Source organism: Asparagus officinalis, chromosome 8 (genome assembly GCF_001876935.1).
Source record: "Asparagus officinalis chromosome 8, Aspof.V1, whole genome shotgun sequence".
NCBI classification, from domain to species: domain Eukaryota; kingdom Viridiplantae; phylum Streptophyta; class Magnoliopsida; order Asparagales; family Asparagaceae; genus Asparagus; species Asparagus officinalis.
The window spans coordinates 25,151,569-25,170,546 of NC_033801.1; the positions used below are offsets into that span (position 1 = coordinate 25,151,569).

An 18,978-nucleotide genomic window follows, 5' to 3' on the forward strand; every position below is an offset into this window, starting at 1 on the left:
AGGGCGCGTTCCAAAGTTCTGAAACGAACCAAATTCCTACTGAGAACAACATCCGCTCAAAAGAAATTCCCAGTCCACGGCTGCGTCAAAATTGGATGCGCTTTAGCTCACCTAAGTACCAAAGGGGGGCACGGTTTTCTTATCAACTTTCAGCCTACATGGCTCTATGCCCATAAAAGGAAAAGAGTGGCACTAGAGGCACACCATTGGACATAATCCCAACCACACCCCCTCACCTGCTACAGTGCAGGGGGCCCCACATGGGATTTTTAAAAAAATCCCATGTGGGGCCCCCATGCACTGTAGCAGGTGAGGGGGTGTGGTTGGGATTGTGTCCAAGGGTGTGCCTCTAGTGTTTCTTAAAGGAAAAAGGAATCAAAAGGGATCCTACAAAATTTTTGTGAGGACGCTAGTAACACACCGATTCCTAAGATTGCAAAAGCAAGAACACTCCACTTCCCCATTAAAACAAAACCAATAAAAACCAATATAGGAGTAACCCGCGGATGCTCATACTATTAATCCAAACAAGAGGACCAAACGATTAATCCAAAGAAAACCAAACTTATTCTCTCCACTTGCTCTTGTACTCATCCTCTCTTTGCCCTCAGTATTTCCTCAGCCTTGTCCACCCAACTCTCTCATCTCATGGGATACAACGTTGGCCTATGTTTGTTTCTTGGCTGCAGTGTCTTATTACCCATAAGTTTCTATGCATATAAAGTCCAAAAAACACTTTTAACAACTAAAGGCCTCGCTGCTTCTCACAGTACAACGTGCTTCAAGGACTCTAGAATGGAGTCCTTAAAGCACAAGAAAGTACTGTTTCCAAAAGAAGGGAAGGGTGAGAGGTTGTCATGCTGTTGTGAGCTTGTAGGCTACCAATCTCCACCTACTTATTTGAAGGACAATGAGTTCATTCTGAACTACTACAGATCAGAGTGGCCTCTGAAAAAAACTGTACTCAGCATCTTCTCTATCCACAACGAGACCCTCAACATCTGGACGTAAGCCCTCACGCTCTTACACGAGTTAATTGTGGATACAACCCTTGTACTAAGCCCAATCATGGATAAACTCCATGTAGTTTTATTGTTGCGGACAGACTCCCTAGTGATTTTTTTTTTTTTTTTTTTATTATTGTTGCGGACAGACTCCCTAGTGATTTTTTTTTTTTTTTTTTGACTCATTTATCCACACAGAAAGAGTTTGTTTTTTAACAAATAGACAGCCTGAGGTTAAAAGAGTCGCAAAATATTACTCAGGCTCTATCTGCAGCTACAGGACCATAGGGTATCTATCCACAATTGGACGGTAGCACAAGGCTTGTTCTATCTGCAGTTAAGCCTACTTACCAACAAGACACCAGCTCACATACAGTTTTACTGATATCTTTCAGGCACTTGATTGGCTTCTTCATCTTCCTTACCCTGACAATTTTCACTGGAATGATGATGCAAGAAAACTTAATGGAGATCAAAGAACTACGGGGCAGCCTAAACTCGCATGCTTCGAAGTATATGATTCCATCATTATCGTTCAACCAGACCTCTCCCCAAGTTCTGGTTGTATCAAATGACACCATTAATCATGCCTACTCTCTGGTACATTATACAACTTAATACTCATTCTGTTTCAAGACTAGTGACTAAAAACCAGTGTTGTTGACACTAATAAAGATCCTCTTCCTACAGATGTTTGGAAAAGAGAATGACATGAACACGGTAGACCCATCTCTACAGGGACCGACCATTGTTCGCTGGCCTTTCTTCGCTTTCATGTGTGGAGCAATGTTCTGCCTTCTCACCAGCAGTACTTGCCATCTCCTATCCTGTCACTCGAAGCTTTACTCCTACATCATGCTCAGACTCGACTATGTTGGCATCTCAGTCCTCATTGTCACCTCCTTCTACCCCTTAGTCTACTACTCCTTCATGTGTCACCCACTCTCTCGCAACCTCTACATTGGAATCATCACCATTTTTGGGATCGCGACCTCATCAGTCTCGTTGTTACCTATCTTTCAAACTCCAACATACAGACCAGTGAGATCAGGTCTTTTCGTCATTGTGGGAGTATCAGGGATTGTGCCTATAGCACACAAATTAGTTATATTCAGTCATCAGCCTGAAGCACTCCTAACGACGGGATATGAGTTGGTGATGGGGGCTTTCTATGTATTTGGGGTGGTGGTTTATGTTGCTAGAGTCCCGGAGAGGTGGATGCCTGGAAAGTTTGACCTCGCAGGGCACAGCCATCAGCTGTTCCATGTTCTGGTCATTGCCGGAGCTTGTACTCACTATCTTGGAGGACTTGTGTACCTAAGGTGGAGACAGATGGAAGGATGCTATTAGGGTTCGAACTTAAGAATTCATGATGTACGTGAACAGTGTCAAACTATATCATCTCAGGTTATAAAACGTTTCAGCTGAGAGATAATGTTTCTCAATATCCTGTGTCATAGAAATCTATGTTGACAACAACTGGGGGAAAACACTATCTTGTTCACTACTAGCTCCACAGAGAAATAAGTTCTATACATAACTTTAAAAAAATTCAAATTTGGCACAATTTACCTCACTGTGCTAAAACCCTAATCTGGATTCATGGACATGGAATCCAGTACAATGTATCAAGAATCCCAGATAAGTTCTATACATAACTTTAAAAAAATTCAAATTTGGCACAATTTACCTCACTGTGCTAAAACCCTAATCTGGATTCATGGACATGGAATCCAGTACAATGTATCAAGAATCCCAGAACAAGGCTGAGGAAATACTGAGGGCAAAGAGAGGATGAGTACAAGAGCAAGTGGAGAGAATAAGTTTGGTTTTCTTTGGATTAATCGTTTGGTCCTCTTGTTTGGATTAATAGTATGAGCATCCGCGGGTTACTCCTATATTGGTTTTTATTGGTTTTGTTTTAATGGGGAAGTGGAGTGTTCTTGCTTTTGCAATCTTAGGAATCGGTGTGTTACTAGCGTCCTCACAAAAATTTTGTAGGATCCCTTTTGATTCCTTTTTCCTTTAAGAAACACTAGAGGCACACCCTTGGACACAATCCCAACCACACCCCCTCACCTGCTACAGTGCAGGGGGGCCTCACATGGGATTTTTTTTAAAATTCCATGTGGGGCCCCCCTGCACTGTAGCAGGTGAGGGGGTGTGGTTGGGATTGTGTCCAAGGGTGTGCCTCTAGTGTTTCTTAAAGGAAAAAGGAATCAAAAGGGATCCTACAAAATTTTTGTGAGGACGCTAGTAACACACCGATTCCTAAGATTGCAAAAGCAAGAACACTCCACTTCCCCATTAAAACAAAACCAATAAAAACCAATATAGGAGTAACCCGCGGATGCTCATACTATTAATCCAAACAAGAGGACCAAACGATTAATCCAAAGAAAACCAAACTTATTCTCTCCACTTGCTCTTGTACTCATCCTCTCTTTGCCCTCAGTATTTCCTCAGCCTTGTCCACCCAACTCTCTCATCTCATGGGATACAACGTTGGCCTATGTTTGTTTCTTGGCTGCAGTGTCTTATTACCCATAAGTTTCTATGCATATAAAGTCCAAAAAACACTTTTAACAACTAAAGGCCTCGCTGCTTCTCACAGTACAACGTGCTTCAAGGACTCTAGAATGGAGTCCTTAAAGCACAAGAAAGTACTGTTTCCAAAAGAAGGGAAGGGTGAGAGGTTGTCATGCTGTTGTGAGCTTGTAGGCTACCAATCTCCACCTACTTATTTGAAGGACAATGAGTTCATTCTGAACTACTACAGATCAGAGTGGCCTCTGAAAAAAACTGTACTCAGCATCTTCTCTATCCACAACGAGACCCTCAACATCTGGACGTAAGCCCTCACGCTCTTACACGAGTTAATTGTGGATACAACCCTTGTACTAAGCCCAATCATGGATAAACTCCATGTAGTTTTATTGTTGCGGACAGACTCCCTAGTGATTTTTTTTTTTTTTTTTTGACTCATTTATCCACACAGAAAGAGTTTGTTTTTTAACAAATAGACAGCCTGAGGTTAAAAGAGTCGCAAAATATTACTCAGGCTCTATCTGCAGCTACAGGACCATAGGGTATCTATCCACAATTGGACGGTAGCACAAGGCTTGTTCTATCTGCAGTTAAGCCTACTTACCAACAAGACACCAGCTCACATACAGTTTTACTGATATCTTTCAGGCACTTGATTGGCTTCTTCATCTTCCTTACCCTGACAATTTTCACTGGAATGATGATGCAAGAAAACTTAATGGAGATCAAAGAACTACGGGGCAGCCTAAACTCGCATGCTTCGAAGTATATGATTCCATCATTATCGTTCAACCAGACCTCTCCCCAAGTTCTGGTTGTATCAAATGACACCATTAATCATGCCTACTCTCTGGTACATTATACAACTTAATACTCATTCTGTTTCAAGACTAGTGACTAAAAACCAGTGTTGTTGACACTAATAAAGATCCTCTTCCTACAGATGTTTGGAAAAGAGAATGACATGAACACGGTAGACCCATCTCTACAGGGACCGACCATTGTTCGCTGGCCTTTCTTCGCTTTCATGTGTGGAGCAATGTTCTGCCTTCTCACCAGCAGTACTTGCCATCTCCTATCCTGTCACTCGAAGCTTTACTCCTACATCATGCTCAGACTCGACTATGTTGGCATCTCAGTCCTCATTGTCACCTCCTTCTACCCCTTAGTCTACTACTCCTTCATGTGTCACCCACTCTCTCGCAACCTCTACATTGGAATCATCACCATTTTTGGGATCGCGACCTCATCAGTCTCGTTGTTACCTATCTTTCAAACTCCAACATACAGACCAGTGAGATCAGGTCTTTTCGTCATTGTGGGAGTATCAGGGATTGTGCCTATAGCACACAAATTAGTTATATTCAGTCATCAGCCTGAAGCACTCCTAACGACGGGATATGAGTTGGTGATGGGGGCTTTCTATGTATTTGGGGTGGTGGTTTATGTTGCTAGAGTCCCGGAGAGGTGGATGCCTGGAAAGTTTGACCTCGCAGGGCACAGCCATCAGCTGTTCCATGTTCTGGTCATTGCCGGAGCTTGTACTCACTATCTTGGAGGACTTGTGTACCTAAGGTGGAGACAGATGGAAGGATGCTATTAGGGTTCGAACTTAAGAATTCATGATGTACGTGAACAGTGTCAAACTATATCATCTCAGGTTATAAAACGTTTCAGCTGAGACAAAAAAAAAAAATAAAAATAAAAAGGGCCGAAAAACCCACCCACCCACCTACACACACAGAGAGAGAGAAAGCAGAAAAAACCCATAAAAGAAATGAAAATAAGTGGGAAAAAAATCAGTCATAAGAATGCTATAAGCCTTACTGCCTTGAGACCTATGACATTACCAAAACCTAATCCGAGTTTAACCCCCCCCCCCCCCCCCCCCAAAAAAAAAAAATAAAAATAAAAAGGGCCGAAAAACCCACCCACCCACCTACACACACAGAGAGAGAGAAAGCAGAAAAAACCCATAAAAGAAATGAAAATAAGTGGGAAAAAAATCAGTCATAAGAATGCTATAAGCCTTACTGCCTTGAGACCTATGACATTACCAAAACCTAATCCGAGTTTAAATATCCCATCCAAACCCAGTCAGTTGTCTGAGTCCTATGTTCGACAGAATTAGCCAATGGCAAACATTGTCATATAAGTTCACATAATGCCAAACAAGTGAGAACTGATTATTAGAAATATACATATAAAAACACAACATTTGCATATCAAATTATTCAGAAATATGTAGCTTACGCATCCACATGCATTCTACATTTATCATTCTTACCGACATCCAACTGTAAAATTATGAATTTAAGGATCAAGAGAAAAGAAAGCAAATATCTTTTTTTGTATAAAATATAATGGGGAAAACAAGAAAATTTAACTAAGCTGCAATTAGTGTAGAGTTGAACCAACAATTAAGCACGTAAGGATGACGCAATAAATGGACACCCAAACAAATATGACCAACACAACAATAGCATGTATTGCAATCGGCCTTCAGCCAAGGGCTAGAGTATAAAAATGACCCTGATATTTTCAGGAATAAAATAGCTATTGGTTTCAGAAAGTATCATTCTAAAGAAAAGAATAAATTATCACTACACTTCATCTTGTGTGACATAGCAGAAGGCTAGAAGCAACCATCGGGGAGGAGCAATAGTCATTACCATTTCAGCTGACCTTTTAAATTTCAGGCCAGCAATAAATCAAAACGGGTTACCTTGTAAATGGAGAATAGGAGCGATGTCTCAGGAGAGAGTTAGTCTGCAAGAATGTGTATGCTATGTATGCCTATATGGAAACCATGATTGCCCTCAGTTTCTCGATTCAATGCCACAACTTACTGCAGAAACCATTACGCGGCCTCTTGCAGGTGACTATCTCAGAAAAAGAATCAACCAGTTGCCCTGCAAGGCTACTTGGGTCATCAACGAGGGTTCGGATGAATGTGATCACCACTCGTCGTTCCTGCTCAGTAGACCTCAGGCTGAACCAAGTTAGGAATTTCATACGAAAATCATTCTCGATGTGGCCTGTGCATTCCAGCCACCTGATCACCTTCACGCAATACTCATAGTTATCATCCAATTGACCTAAACCATTGGAAACTCGCACAGGTGATGCATTGACCAACGTGCTATCTCCATCACAAGTTTCCTCATGTGCGTTAATTGACCGCTTCCTAGACTCTGGTCGAGACTCTACAGCAGGCACTTCACCAATTTGCCGAGCAGCACAGGTCTGAGAATCACCACTACCATTTGACCTAGCCAATTCATTCTTCTCTGAACTGCATCCATTTTCTTCATCAGGGGAGCCCTCTACAGGGGTAGTTACTTCTGCATTAAGGTCAGGAACCGAAACAACGTTCAAATCCAGTCTGCGGACAACAGAAGGCTCTGCTTGGCGCTCTTCACCAGTTTCTAGTTTCAACATGCCACTCCCACCACAGGATTCTTCGTCTACCACATCTTTGCAAAACTCATCATAGATGCCTTCTTCTTCTTGTGCCCAAGCTAGTTCTAGGACTTTCCCAAGATTTCGGACCTTGAATCCAGATGACTTGGTACCTCGCGACTTGGCCTCTATCTTGGCATTTGATGAGCATCCTTCCACTCCGTTGTGCTCCGTTTGCTTCTGGATTATCTCCACACTCTTTGTAAAACATTTAGCTTCTGAATGGCCCAAGTCTCCGCCTTCTGTGAAAGAAATAACACGGAAAGCATATTCTGTGCATGGTTGAAGATTAGAGATTAGAATCCTTCTTTGAGCTTTTGGAAAGGTTACAGGCTCTTTTTCGTGTGGTTCTTCTTCCCTGGTTTTATAATACCAGAGCTTGTAACCCTTTATGATATCAGATGCTGATGCACTGGTTTCTTTTAAAACAATTACAAGAGAAGAACATGTTATTTCTTCAAACTGGAATCGGCAAGCAGCAGGAAGAGAATCTGCATTAGGGGCAAAATAACTATTTTTTGTCAGAATTAAGGATAAATGAAGAGCAAGAATATTGGTAACGAGTTGTACCGCTGTGTTTTGGATCTGAATTGGTATTGGCACTGAGCCACTCATCTGCCTTCTCAATTGCAAGAGAGCATGATCTCTGCACATCACTAGCAATGGATAGCCTGCTTACAATACCACGGGCCATCTTGGCTGAGACACCATTTAGTGGACCAACTTCTGTTTCCAGCTTTGCTTTTGCATCATCTACAATTTTATGCAATTCTTTGAATCGGGAAGTGCCTGCCAAGAGCCTGTAACCGAGAAATATCCGGTAGCAAAGGATATCCACCCGGCGAGCATCTTTTGCTGTTGCCAGTTGCTTCCTCCAGCTTCTGTAAGAAGACATCCAGAAATTTTAAAGGTTAAGCATCAGAACTTGTAAACTGGAATGCTATGTTCAATGCATTGCCGAAATATAAGAGTGAGATTGTTCACAAACATTATGAACTGTAAACATCAGAAAGATGAAAGAGAAATAAGTCAGGATCTTTCAATTAGTACAAGATTTTAATTTAGTTTATGGTACAATGTCAGAGATGCCTATCATGTACAAACTTTGCACACAGGTTCTTCTATAGTGAATTGATGTCATGTCAGATAACTATAGTTCATAACACTTGCTCCACGTCCACGTTACTGCCATGTCATAGGACTGGTTAGACCCTTATTCCAAGTAAAAAACAAAAATAAAAAGAAGAGTATTGACTTGGATTTTTCTGTATGTAGGTGTGTCCTTCATGTCTCATACATGTCATTACAAAACATGAATGACTGAAACCATGATTACGCTCATGATGCTTCTGAACAAAGTCCAATAGAATGAATCAGATGAGTAGTTCATTAGCAGGTTGAACAGGATTTAAATCTGACTGATCATATCCAAAAATCCAACAAGTCAACCCAAAATTAGCAGTGGAAACGACACATCAGCGTGACTATGAAAGGAAGGCAACCAATGAATTGAAATTTTACACTAACCACTGCAATAATCATCCGCCACAAAGAGAACAAAACATTTCTTTTCTTCTTTCATTTAGAAAGCCAATATTGACAACTTCAAAATCAAGAACCCACACGATTTGATCATAACTGGGTTAAAAACAGTGTATGCATTATAGACACTACAAATTACACCTTGTTAAAGTAGTAAATTAACCTGATAGAACTTGAGGAGCATAAGTAGGTCACTCTTGATTATGACTAGGAGGTTTCCGTTTCGTAAAAGAAACCAACAAAAGCATTACTTGTTAAAGACATAAAATTTCTCCCAGAACAATAGTGTAAAGTAGCATACTTAAGACAACACCAAGAATTTTAAGCAACCAAATAGCCCCTATAATAGATTTACAACTGATAACATAACGAGAATGTGGCCCCTTGAGCTGGAGGATGGAAAGTTACTACATTGTCCATTTAAAAGCACATGTAGACCATCCCAATAGATGCTCCATACGATTCCTCCAAATATATACAAATGGAATGACGTGTAAAAGTAAATTACACATTTTAAAATTTTAGTACCATATGTAAGGGATCCTCCCAGTGTCGAAAAGTTGTTCATTTTGCAGCTACTCGACACATAGGAGAGACCCAATACAGCATAGTTTTTCATCTTTCAACATATTAAGGACACGAATGATGAACATTCAGATCATTTTTTGCTCTAAACTAATGCAATTTACAGGAACCACGTACAATACATTAACAGCAAAATTTGTCACTCTTCAAAAGATTTAAGATGCTAATCTTAGCTACAAATGTACCAAATCTAAACACAATTGTCCACTTTGTACTTCTGGATAATAAACTAATGATGCTAATTATTGTCAATAATTTTTTTTCTGTTCTTTTCTTTTTAGATTTTTTAATAATAAGTTGAACTCCCATAGCCTCCCACAGACAGGAGAGGTTTCCTCTCACTACGTTGGATCGGACCTTGAACCCTAACCATCCTATCACCAAAAAGTGCCTTATTAACTCTCCTTCAAGTTCCTCACAAGGCCGTTGTTATTAGTTCTTACTAAAATGCATTAGTGTATACAAATAAAATTTACATCTACGCATCTTTTATAGAAGAAATTTGGGTTTTTTTTTCTATAAACCACCTTAAAAATAGGGTAATTCTATAGAAACCACCTTTGAATTTCAATTTATACTTAAACCACATTTAAAGTGGGTTTGTGTTGCAATCAACCACATCTTAGTCAAAATTTTCACTAAAACCCAAAAAAACTATAAAAACTTACATTCAAGGCACATGACTCGTTTTATTAATATTAATGTCTAGTAAGGATACAAGTCACGTACCTTGAACATGAATTTTTAAGGTTATTTTTGGTTTTTTAGTAAAAATTTGACTGGGAGGTGTTTGATTGCAACGCAACCCACTGTAAAGGTGGTTACCGTATAAATTGAAATTCAAACGTGGTTCATGTAGAATTACCCCATTTTAAAGGTGGTTCATATGAAGAAAAACCAAGAACTTTAACTCAAATATTTCAAATTCTTTGTGAACGTTATGATGAGTTATTGCAAGTTACTTTTCATATGCATCCAAAAAGAAAATAAATATAATATGTAGGACCTCCATATGCTACAAGTTTTACCCTATTATTCCGGAAACCTTTCCACATGAAGCACAACAGTAACTCCCATCAAGCTGCATCAATTGTCCATGGTCAACAACACCAGCTTTTCCACGTTGCAGAGCACACTCAATATGGCAAGACAACCCACACCAATCACCGCCGCCTGATTCAGATGTGCAGACCAACCAAAGACTTGGATCTTTGTTATCATCAAAGAGGTGACAGATGCAACATGAACATCTCTTACAGAAAGTATCCTCTGCAGTCAGAACAGCCTTACAAGCTGAATTCTTACAAATCCAGGTGCTACTGCATCTAGAATCCTCAGAGACTTCAGCAGAAGAAAGCCTAACAGGATTTTCACCCTTTCTCGGTTGCTTCTTAGGAGCTTGATTGCTGTTGGAAGTTGATTGGTTTGAAGAGTGTTTCCTCGACTCAGTGTTCTTGCATCCTTTGCTGGGTGTTTTTTTAGACAGTTCCTCGGTTATTTTACACCTTGACGGACCAAATTGCTTCCTTTCTTTATCTAGACTTGGACGCATGAGCTCCTTCCTTGGATAGGACTTTAGAAACTCCTGCAGGCTTTGATTCTTTGCATCGTCATGCATATCTCCATTTTCTTCTGGAGTGCTTATAGCACTAGAAGATGTATGTGAACCAAAAGCTGAAAAAACAACACAGCACTGTAATGTTAAAATAAAAACCACATGACCTACCGATAAAGAACAAAATATGCTATTTGATATGTCATATAACAAAAGGGTTACACATATGACACCAAGCACAATAAGGAACAAGCATGGATGTCCAAGAGATTAGAATTAAATGAGCAGTTAAAAAAATGAAAACCACCAATAACCGAGGAAAAGTTCAAGTAAACAAGTGAATAAAGGAAAATATAAGGAGAAGATAAGGAGAATCTGTTGAAAGTATGACAACTGGAATAATGAAATTACCTTGGAAGGAAAGTGAAAGGATTTAATGTTTTCCGCTGGATAAAGTGTAGGTTCCAGTGAAATGGCACAATACAGGGTTCCAAAATGTTTAAACACGCCGATATGTTGAATAAATGCCCAGGCATCCAGGCTGCTGCAGCCGGCGCTAACCATATTTTATGACTTGGATAGAAATTAAACATTACTGTAGTAGGTATCAGACAGAGGGTAAGTCAACTAACATGTTGAGGAAGAAAAAGATAAAAGAAAGACAATGGTGATGAGAATGAAGAAAGGAGGAACAAATGCAATAACAAGAGGGATGAAATGTGATTCAGCACAAGAAAGGATGGAAAAAAGATGCAGAAGACGACAAAGAGGAGCATAAATTTACTAGTAAAGCTATTTTTAAACCATTTCTCTTACATATAAATAGCTAGAAGTAAATGTTAACCATTACAAGTAGTATTCAGTCAAAAAAACATTTTAAGTTATGAAATATACCACTAAATTAATTAGATCTAACTAAAGTATTAGTTTTTGAATTAACAATGACATAATTAGGGTTTCAAAAGAGTCAAGGTTTCTAAGCTAGGTTATCCTGACATTTTCATCTAGGCTCCCGTATCCGTGTCCATGTTGAAACACTCCTTGGACACTTCTTGAATACATACATACATTTATGCAGACGTGTACTCAATTACATAACACATGCTTTAGCTTAAGAAACTCGTGATACACTTCTTGAACGTATTTTGTGCACTTCACCTCAACTTTATGCAACTTGATGGACTCAGGTCAGGTTCGTTTAGGCACATAATTAGTTCATAAGTATGATAGTTAAAATCTACTCAATAAAAGAAACATAAAACAGGTATAAGGACTTTAGTACTCAATAACATGTAAACAAAAAACAAAATCAATCTCATATATACTATTATGTTTAATGTGTGTATATAGCAGTGTTCTCATATCCTAAATTTTACAATTGTATTATCCACACCCATGTCTGTGTCCGCACCCACACCCGTACCCGTGCAACATAGTTTCTAAGTTTTAAGAAGAGGTTGACCAGACCAATAACAGAGATTCCAGCTAAGTGTTTTGAGCTGCTGCCCCATATAGAACATAGCTAAGGGATAAATCATAAATGCCAATGCTTCCTAGCTATCTAGGAGACTAATTAGCAAGATTACCCTGGCAACCTAGGCACACTGACTTGGAGCAAATATTTCAGAGTTAATCGGACGACGCTCGACAACCAAGGAGTGTATATTATAGCAAAATATGTGCTGATAAGTGTCTCTACTTGAAAGATTTCAAAGTGAAAAGAAATTCAACTTAACTAATTTGTCAGTACTAATGGAGAAGAAAAGTATAGAAAGTTCGAAAATAAATCAAGTTCAATTAAATGTAAAACTTTTGGATCTAGAAATTTGAGCCATGTCTAAGAGGTTAAAATTTGAGTCAACGTGTTCCCAAGGGCTTGAAGTTACGGAAACCCCAATTCTGCCTCTATGATAATTGAATATTGATGGGTCATAGTATCATTCATAAGACACCCTAAACATGCCCCTCCATATCCAACAATTTGCATCATAAGAAGGGTCTGTTTAAGATAGACATAAATGTTACCTAGTGTGCATAAATCAAATCTTGTTATACTGATTAGCAGAAGTGCCAATAGTTAGTGCTTGAAATTTACACCAACAAAGGATGAATAAAATTGCAAACAGCTTCACTGCTCAAAAAATAGATTTTTGGAGTACCAATGGCACTAATCGTAAATCTATAACCTTCATTCTCTATCTTCCTTTGAAAGCGGTGCAGTTGTTTTTCGGAGTTCCATTGGTGACTTCCTTATTTATTTAACTTTGAGAATAAATATAACATCTAATATTCTCCGTCATTTCTTTAACCCCAACCTTCTAATTCCTCTATCAACAGGTCAATACTGACACCGAACGTGACTTATGCTTCCTCTACAAGAGAATCGGCATTAAAAAAGATCAGCATTGACACAGATCATCTCCTCCTCTTGCTTTGCAACCCAGCGACTCAAGTCCTTGAGTGCATATGGGCTACAACGGAGGATTACACGTTATTGTCTTTGTTATAATGTGTATATAACTCTCAAACCACACCACAGCTTCAAAGTTATGGTCTAATGGCTAGAGGGACTTTAAGATTGTATCAGAGCGCCTCAAGTTCACCAGCAACCACGAATTTAAAACAGATTTTTAAAAAATTGATATTGCTGTGTGAATCCAGGTTTCAACCCATAAAAGGGCACTCAACCTATAGGGGCATATTAGAATATAAATATATAACTTTTAACCCTCACCACAACTACAGAGTTATGGTGTAATGGTTAGGGGGATTTAAGAGTCTCATTAGATGCCAATCTCCTTCAGTGACGCTTGGAGGAGGACACGGTGGTGGACAAGGAGCAAAACTTGGGCAGTTACAAATAAGATAGGAGATAAATTACCATATCAACATTTAAATTGAAACAAAAAAACAAATAGATAAAAACTTAATTTTGGAGCACCAAAGCAAAACCCATAAAAAATAACTTAAATTGCAATTTGAAGTTAAATGATGGTTGCTGCTAAACTTGATAATGAACACTTCATCCAAATATTTAATAAATTATCTTTTGAAATTTAAAAGTTAACAAAGCTTATGATGCACAATAAAAGAGTCAAAGTCCGTATCAAATGTTAGCTGAAAACTACAATAAAAGAAAGGAGTAAGAAGAAAATTTAATGATAAAACAATGTATGCAACATGTCACTCTCTTGATAGACAACCATCTACACCTATTGCACATCTTGTCCACAAAATCCCGACTTCTACTTAAGAAGATGACAACAGAACTAAGAAGAAATTTTCTCGAAAAGATAATGACAAATTTGTCTCCACCACAAGCACCTTATATTTTATCTAATCTTAGGTCAATCGAATACATTATAGCCATCGCACCATCAGAACTACTACCAAAGTAATGATAGAATAATCTACCCCGGTCTAAGGAGATATTACACGAGTAATAGTGCATCATATAAAGCACAATGTACGCACTAAAAATCAATATATTGCATAGTTAACCTAACTGATAAGGTTCCCTAAGTTCCTCATAATCATTGTGAGGAAGTATAAGAAAATGCAAGTTTAATGTATAAAAGTTCATAAGCATGATCAATTTAATTTACACATAATGCATTATTTTTAAATAGCCATGTGGTGCAATATTATTTCATTTGACTAATTCAACAAGATACTAAAGCATAGAAGATTTTGTACATACCTCTAGGAACAACCTTATCATCTGAATCCATTCTTTTGAAACTTCAGAAATCTCTTATTATATTTTCCTGCAGAAACGGTGATTCAATTATCTCAAAATTGATATTAACAAATTTATGTTAAAATAGGGGCTATGAAAATTATAAGGAAAGGGAACATAATATTACTAGCAACACCAGCCAAACACGTTTCTTAATTAGCTAGTTGAGTAAAGGAAATTAAAGAGATAATTTTTGAATGAAGAAACTGAACTGAAGCATATAAAAGAAACAAGATCCCATTTGGCTCTTTCTTATATTTGCAACCTTAAAGATGAATGCAAATTCTTATAAAAATCTATATCATTTTACCCTGTCAGTTATACCTTTCCTTGGTTCCATGTAATCCAGACCTTCCACCACGATTATATAAGAACAAATTGCACGACATGAGAGGGGGGAGGCTTGCCATGTGCTAGCCACTGATCATCAAGGATCTGAATCTAATGCTGACTGCGTGACTTCTTTATATTAAATTGGTTCGGAAACCGATGAATGGGTCACTTCTTTATCTTTACTTAGATTGAAAACGGGTATAAACTCATATGCGGTAGGTTTATATCAAATTGGCAACCAGTCATAAAAGCTTGTTTTCTTTGGACCTTCTCTGCATATGAGTCATAAACATCCCACAAGCTTTTGATGGTTAAAAGTTTAGATACCGAAAGGAGCGAGTTTGTTCTTTTTAGGGGGAGCAGGGTCGGTGCCCCCTAACCAAAAAAGGGGTTTTTATATATAATATATACACCTTATAATAACAATATACATGAGAATTCAATGTTTATATGTCTTTCCATTAGATGTGAGACCCAATCTTTACAATTTTGTTTGGACATGTTAATTTAATTTTTTAAAGGAGCACATTAGAATGTCATATTAAGGTTTCGGTCTTCAAACCCAAAGTTTTGCCGCAATTTATTTTTAAACCCGCTAACTTCTATCTATACTTATACATCCAAGACACTTTTTCTTATTATCTTTAAGTCCGAATCATCAATTACATCATATTGTTATATAGTATTTTTATAAAAATCTTAAAAAGCCTAAAATACCCTTGTCCTTGTCCTCCTCTTCTTCTCTTAACCCATAACTCAATTTTTTCCCCTCTTCTCACCCTCTTCAATCTCTCTACTTCTTCGTTTGGGCTTTTCTCCACCCTCTTCGCTGCCCTCCCTCCCTCTCCTACACCACCGGATCCTTCCCCCTCTCCCGACATTCCGCCTCTTCCACCTCCTCATTATCAACTAATAGATTTTGTTATTATACTTACATGCATTAATGTATACCTATGTTACATGGGTACTTCTATCATGAAGTCGTACCCATACCCGACACTTATTCATACCCAAACTTCATGGACACTCCTTGGACATATGCATACATTTACCCAAGCTACGCATGCACTCAATCATACGTTATATGTTTTAATTTAAAATACTTATCATACACTTCTTGAATGTATATCCTACAATTACTGTCCATTTCTTAAAACTTGTTAGACAGGTGTCCCTTTGTTTCAGCACATATCCAAGTCAAAGACTATGATTTAAAAGGATGCTTGGAGAGTCTAGTTAAAAAGCGATATGTTTCCAAACATAATAAAATAAACTTAAAAATATGATTGGAATTTCACTTTAAATAGCACAAGAATCAAAAAATAACAAGGATCTCATGTGAATTATTGATTTCAATGTATATGTATAGTAGTATCTCGACACCCTACATTTCACTAGTTGTTTGTACTTGTACCTGTACCATGCAGCTTGGTTATATATTTATAGATTTTATTGCTATACTTGCATGTCTTGGGGAAGGAGAGAGAAGGTGGCGGAGGAGGAGGAAGGAGCGAAGAGGATGAGAGGAGGTGGAGGTAGGATGAGAGTCAGGAGGTGGTGTTGATGGAGGAGCTTCAAGAAGTGGGCACGAAGGAGAGAGGAGGATGTCATTAAAATGAAGGCAATGAATTCTTTTATCAAAGAGAGGAAGAAGGGTGTGTTGGCTAATTTTGTTTCATTAAAAGATACAAAATACATATGTAATTGTATTTTATACTATTGGATTTAACGATAAATACAAATAGTATTTAGATTTATGAGTGATGATAAAAGTAAGTGGTTTTAAAAATAAATCATGGTAAAACTTTGGATTAATAAGCAAAAAAACCCTTTATGTTTAGTAGGGCTTTGTGCATATTAGCCCTTTAAATCTTTAATAGTTTCAAAATAGTCCCTCAAATTATTGAAATTGTTATCAAGACCCTCAATTCCCATAACTTTTAGTGCTACTCTTGATTGTAGGAGTTAACTTGTATAAGTTTAGGGACCTAATAGCAAGCTTAGTGATATAAAGTACTAATTTTGAAACAGCTTATAATGAGTGGGGGTATATTTGCAATTCCAATGATTTAAGAGACTAATTTCAAAAATATTAATGATTTAGGACTAATAATTGACATTTAATAATTTCAAATGCATAAAGAAAGAAAAAACGTACATGTATATATCTTTAACAATTAAAATTGATTAAAAAATTATACTTACCTCTATTCACAATCCATTTTAACTTCTTATGTCCTCTAATATAACGTTGTATTTGATAACCCATTGAAAACTAAGCTAAGATTAGTCCTCGCCCAGTCGTATCCTAAACCAATCTCGAGCTAAACTAGACAAAGGGTGGTTCAACAAAGAACCAATTTAAAGGGCTTTTTTTAGGAAACCGAGCCCAATTTTGGTCTAGTTTTTTGCCAAACAAAAACTCAAAATTAGGTTAGCATCGACATTGGACCAGTTTTAAGGTGCTTCCGAACACACCCTAAAGTGATAATAAAAGTGAGTCTAAATTTTCTAAAGTTTAAGAATAAGAAAAATCGTCATATTTTTTACAGACTAAACAAATATTTCATATTTTTGGAAAATTTGGGAAATATGTAACAATGTGACCTTTTTGGATTCACGTCATCATCCTTCTCAAAATTACGTTTAGTTTTCAAAACCCTAATTTTCTTAATTTCTTTCAAGTTTTGACATCTACCTCATCAATGATTAATAAGCATGTTGCACTATTCTATTTGTGATTTCAAGAAATATATAAGAGCATGTTGTTGTTTTAGGCGCAAAGAGATGGCAATCAAGGTATATATGCGAGTTTTGAATTGAGTTTTCTTAACTTGTTGTGATAGTTAAATTGAGTGACACCAAAACCTATGTACCGTGACACTCTCTTTTAAATCAACAAAATGGAAGATGGTTTAACTGATGAGGAGCTTGGTTTTATTTGTTCATCCATGGAGTTGAGACCCTCTAACCAATCTTGGACCAGTCCCTTGATACTGAGAATGAGAAAGATGAAATAGACTGGTGTAGATGATCTATATTAGATGGTCATTAGAGGTAAAATCTAAGAATTTTTTATCTAGGCCACACAATAATCAAGCATACTAATTCCGTTACTCAAACATGCATGCCGATCACTTGATCTTTATGCTATAGAAAGTTGGCGCCCAGCAAACATATATAAAGAAGACTCTTTTGCTTGCAAACAACATTCTGTTGGACTTGGAGAGCAAGTTGGTCCTTTAATAAATTGAGAATATTAAGCCATGTCCAATTCTAATGATAAAATCAGGAAACATATTAAACAATATAATCTACAAATAGAATGGAAGTGTTGAATAGCTCAACATGGTCTGATTTGAATGTGTAATGCAGTTGAGAAACTAGGCTAGTAGCAGTGTTTTAAAAGCAAAAGGCAAGGCCAAGGTGATTAGATCCTATGTTGTTTGAGGGGAGAGATGACAAAAAAGGCCATCATCTAAGTGAACAAAGTCTATAAATATTTTAAAATTTTATAAACATTACAAATAATATGCAAGTATCAATAAATAGCGACAAGACAAATTAATCACACCCAAATTTTCAAAGTCTCAAAGCTAATAAATAAACCATCTAAGTGTAACACTAACAAATATTGAATAGTAATAGTAACTAGTAACTGCTAACACATACAACTAAGCAACAGACTTTGAACTTTAAGGTTCAAATTGTGTCATGTCCCCAAAATGATATAGGTAATAAAATACATTTCAACAAAAAAAATAGCAAAAAACCGACAATGAAAAAGAAAACACAAAATTCAATAACAAAAATAAACTTTACTTTATCATACACCTTTCGCACCCTCAATTTTGAAACAGAGACCTCACACCTTGTATCACATGCCTTAGACAAGCCCTTGAGGCATCGAGACAAGGTCATAAGGCGCAAAGGCGAGCTCTTGAGGCGCTAAAAGGTGATCACCTTAGTAACCTTCATCGCCTGGCAATACACAAGGCGCTAAATTACAAGATTGCCTCGCCTGAGCGCCTGAGGCGCATCACCTTTAAAACAACGGCTAGTAGGACCATAAGAACTTAGTGCAACTACTAAACAGTATGATCAAGACGATGTTATATGCATTTGCTTAGGTCAAGATAAAATAAAAAGAGAGATAAGATGTATTTTCTTGGGTTTCCTTTGATTTGGATTTTCTATGGTGAAATTTTAAA

At 37.6% G+C, this 18,978-nt stretch overlaps 3 protein-coding genes across 5 annotated transcripts in view; 2 read left to right on the forward strand and 1 right to left on the reverse strand.

Moving 5' to 3' along the window:
- LOC109819549 (heptahelical transmembrane protein 4-like) lies at positions 1,439-2,555 on the forward strand. The gene has a single exon (XM_020385304.1). It carries the CDS (start codon positions 1,695-1,697, stop codon positions 2,352-2,354), a length of 660 nt encoding a protein of 219 aa, XP_020240893.1. The 5' UTR covers positions 1,439-1,694; the 3' UTR covers positions 2,355-2,555.
- On the forward strand, positions 4,239-5,205 carry LOC109819550 (heptahelical transmembrane protein 4-like). Its single transcript, XM_020385305.1, has one exon. It carries the CDS (start codon positions 4,495-4,497, stop codon positions 5,152-5,154), a length of 660 nt encoding a protein of 219 aa, XP_020240894.1. The 5' UTR covers positions 4,239-4,494; the 3' UTR covers positions 5,155-5,205.
- The window catches only part of LOC109819546 (VIN3-like protein 1), a 14,720-nt gene continuing 1,756 nt past the window's right edge, over positions 6,015-18,978 (reverse strand). Inside the window, exons 2-6 of one of the 3 annotated variants that reach the window (XM_020385302.1) lie at positions 18,639-18,748; positions 14,396-14,462; positions 10,169-10,814; positions 7,584-7,894; positions 6,015-7,504 (exon numbers count right to left, since the gene is read on the reverse strand). In XM_020385302.1, the coding sequence (XP_020240891.1) occupies positions 6,384-7,504; positions 7,584-7,894; positions 10,169-10,814; positions 14,396-14,426 (2,109 nt within the window). In that variant the 5' untranslated portion in view covers positions 14,427-14,462; positions 18,639-18,748 and the 3' untranslated portion in view covers positions 6,015-6,383. Of the gene's footprint in view, positions 7,505-7,583; positions 7,895-10,168; positions 10,815-14,395; positions 14,463-18,589; positions 18,609-18,638; positions 18,749-18,978 lie in introns of those variants that run through there. The other 2 variants (XM_020385301.1, XM_020385300.1) reach the window with 2 other exon arrangements.

Coding starts and splice junctions, on each gene's coding strand:
- LOC109819549 (XM_020385304.1), top strand. CDS start 1,695: ATGTTTGGAAAAGAGAATGACATGAACACGGTAGACCCATCTCTACAG.
- LOC109819550 (XM_020385305.1), top strand. CDS start 4,495: ATGTTTGGAAAAGAGAATGACATGAACACGGTAGACCCATCTCTACAG.